Source organism: Alosa pseudoharengus, unplaced genomic scaffold (genome assembly GCF_046254945.1).
Source record: "Alosa pseudoharengus isolate Yale_2024_CS ecotype anadromous, Long Island Sound unplaced genomic scaffold, YU_APseudo_1.1 YU_APseudo_1.1_scf_19, whole genome shotgun sequence".
In the NCBI taxonomy this organism is placed as follows: Eukaryota; Metazoa; Chordata; class Actinopteri; order Clupeiformes; family Clupeidae; genus Alosa; species Alosa pseudoharengus.
The window spans coordinates 28,912,530-28,915,197 of NW_027468657.1; the positions used below are offsets into that span (position 1 = coordinate 28,912,530).

At 50.6% G+C, this 2,668-nt stretch overlaps 1 protein-coding gene across 1 annotated transcript in view; it reads right to left on the minus strand.

Moving 5' to 3' along the window:
• Positions 1–808: 808 nt before the first annotated feature.
• The window catches only part of drp2 (dystrophin related protein 2), a 64,593-nt gene continuing 62,733 nt past the window's right edge, over positions 809–2,668 (minus strand). The window contains exons 14-15 of the mRNA XM_076292956.1: positions 1,954–2,065; positions 809–949 (exon numbers count right to left, since the gene is read on the minus strand). Of these exons, the coding sequence (XP_076149071.1) occupies positions 809–949; positions 1,954–2,065 (253 nt within the window). The remainder of the gene's footprint in view (positions 950–1,953; positions 2,066–2,668) is intronic.

Genomic DNA, 2,668 nt, shown 5'->3' on the forward strand with positions numbered 1-2,668 from the left:
GTATTTGCTCATTATTTGTGCATGAAGATGACGGCGGTGCTCTTTCCTAAACTAGGTCACGTTTCCCAACACCCCCCCCCCCCCCCTGCTGCCTCCCACCTCTCTGTCTGTCTGTCTGGGCGCCTTCTTCTTCTTCTTCTTCTTCTTCTTCTTCTTCTTCTTCTTCTTCTTCTTCTTCTTCTTCAACTACCTCTTTTTATTCTTCTACTTCTTCATCTTCTTTTTCAACTGCTTCTTATTTTCTTTTTCTTCTTCTCCTTCTCCTTCTTCCTCTTCTTCTCATATTTTCCTCCAGAGCTGCGGTGCTACGGATCCTTAGATAACCCACCCCCCTAATCCTAATAATATTAGCCCTTAGCAGCATGCTGTGTTATCTGGGCTGCAGATATTGGCTGCTGCCATCGCCGGGCATTAGTGCTATCAGCCGGCTCACACCAGAGACATGGGAGGCTGTCAGGTAAACAATGTTGCCAAAGTCCTTTTCTAACTGTATTAGCTAACAGACTAACAAAGTAATGCAGTTCCAGAAATATATCTGCTTGGCAATACGCCTGCAATACGCCTGCCTCTCCCTCCCACTCTCCTTCTCTTTCTTTCATGCTCTCTCTCTCTCCCTCTCCTCTCTCTCTCTCTCTCCCTCTACTCTCTCTCTCTCTCTCTCTCTCCCTCTCCTCTCTCTCTCCTTCTCTCACTCTGCTTCACGTTTTCCAGTGGGAGAATGTAAGCCTATTTTGTTGTGTTATAAAGGTGAGACTTTTTGGAAGGTGTCTCTCGTTCTCCTAAACGGTCCCGCCCGCCCCACACAAACTCACGTCTCGGTGCTCTCGGCCTCCAGGACGGACTGCACGGGCAGGTAGCCGCGCTGCGGGTGCTTGCTGAAGTACTGCTTCGAGCGGAACTTGTTCTTCAGCGTCTTGGCAAAGTCCCTCATCCTCTCGCCCGAGGTGGTCTGGCACGGTGGTCAGGGTCAGGACCAGAGAGCAGGAGAAGAGCAGAGAATGAGGAGAGATAAAGGGAGTGAAGGAAAGTACTGTGTAAAAGAAAAAGAAAAGATAAAAACCCCTCTTCAGGGGTTCCTTGATCAGCAATCTCTCCCCAGGGATGACCCAAAGCTTGACCCGGCACGGACAATCACTAACCAGTAGCCCCATCCGCATCACCTCTACACTAGCAGCTAATCCACCCTCCGCACTGATATAGCAAAAATCAATCCTCCTCTCCCACTGCACACATTATGGCCGTTCACACAGTGCTACTGGAGAGTCTATGTGGGCCCAGTCGTTAAGGAAATGAGAGTCCTATTTGACTTCCCAGGGCCAGCGTGTGAGCGGGTGTGTGGCACTTCCCATGAGCAGACTGAGGAGGAGGTTGGCAGACTGGCTGCTATTTGAGCGCCACACATGGGAAGGGATGGTGAGAGAGCTGAGCTGGTGCCAGTCCAGGAAGAGGAAGGAAGGGGGGGGGGGGGAGGGGGGGGGACGCCTCATCTACTGGAAGCTCAGTCCAGTCACACGGCTGCTCCGTGTCAACGCTGCAACCCAGCAGTGTCCTTGGAACTGGAGACTGCTGACTAGCAGGGCCCCCACACATCACTGTCACAGCTACAATAAGTACCTGCAAGGCCTGTGTGTGTGTGTGTGTGTGTGTGTGTGTGTGTGTGTATGTGTGTGTGTGTGTGTGTGTGTGTGTGTGTGTGTGTGTGTGTGTGTGTGTGTGTATGTGTGTATATGTGTGTATGTGTGTGTGTTATTTGGCCTTGTTATAATATGATATCATAGTACTGTACTGTATATTGGTATTTCTTTTTGTCTCACCATTTCCCTCTTTCCCTTTCTCCTTCTCCATTACATCATTCTTTCTATCTCTCCTTCTGTCTCTCTCTTTACTTTTCATCACTCATTCATCACCTTGCCCTGTCATTCGGCAGCCCTGCTAGGCTAGCGTGTCTCTTACAGGGGTGTAGTACTCCATGATGGGGTAGTGCAGCTTTTTCCCTTTGGTGGTGCGCCCGGTGAGGAAGCACGTCTGGCAGATGTCCACGTTGAACTGCTTGAGGCTGCGGTACCTGCAGGGGAGCCACAGGGGAGAGGATATAAATACCCACAATGGCAGGAGGAGAGGAGGAGGAGGAGGAGGAGAGGAGGAGAAAGCGGAGTGAAGCAGAGAAGAGGAGGAGAGGAGGAAGGGGAGAGGAGAGGTGGAGGAGGAGGGGAGGAGAGGAGGAGGGAAGGAGAGGAGGAGGGAAGGAGAGGAGGAGGAGGGGGGTGACTGCTGCTAGCTCAGCTGGGGGTTGGAGTGCAAGCGATGAAACAAAGGAGCCGCCAGCATTTCTCAAGTCCAATAACGCATCACAGGCAGCTCACCTGCTGATTGTATGGAGGGAGGCCTACAGTAAGTGTGCTACTGTAACTCTAATTCTTCATACTGTATATCCTGGCAGGGAATGTGCCAAAGCTTCCAAGGTAGTTTAGTGCAGCATGGTGGTATTTGCAGAGCTAACTGTTGCAAACTGTTACATTCACTGTAGCCTCCCCTCTAATGGGAAATTATCACAATTCTCTGACACTACATTGTTGATATGAACTGACCTGACAGGCTTGGGCCCTACATATGCTTACAAGTGTTCACACAAACCTATACTCACACACACACACACACACACACACAC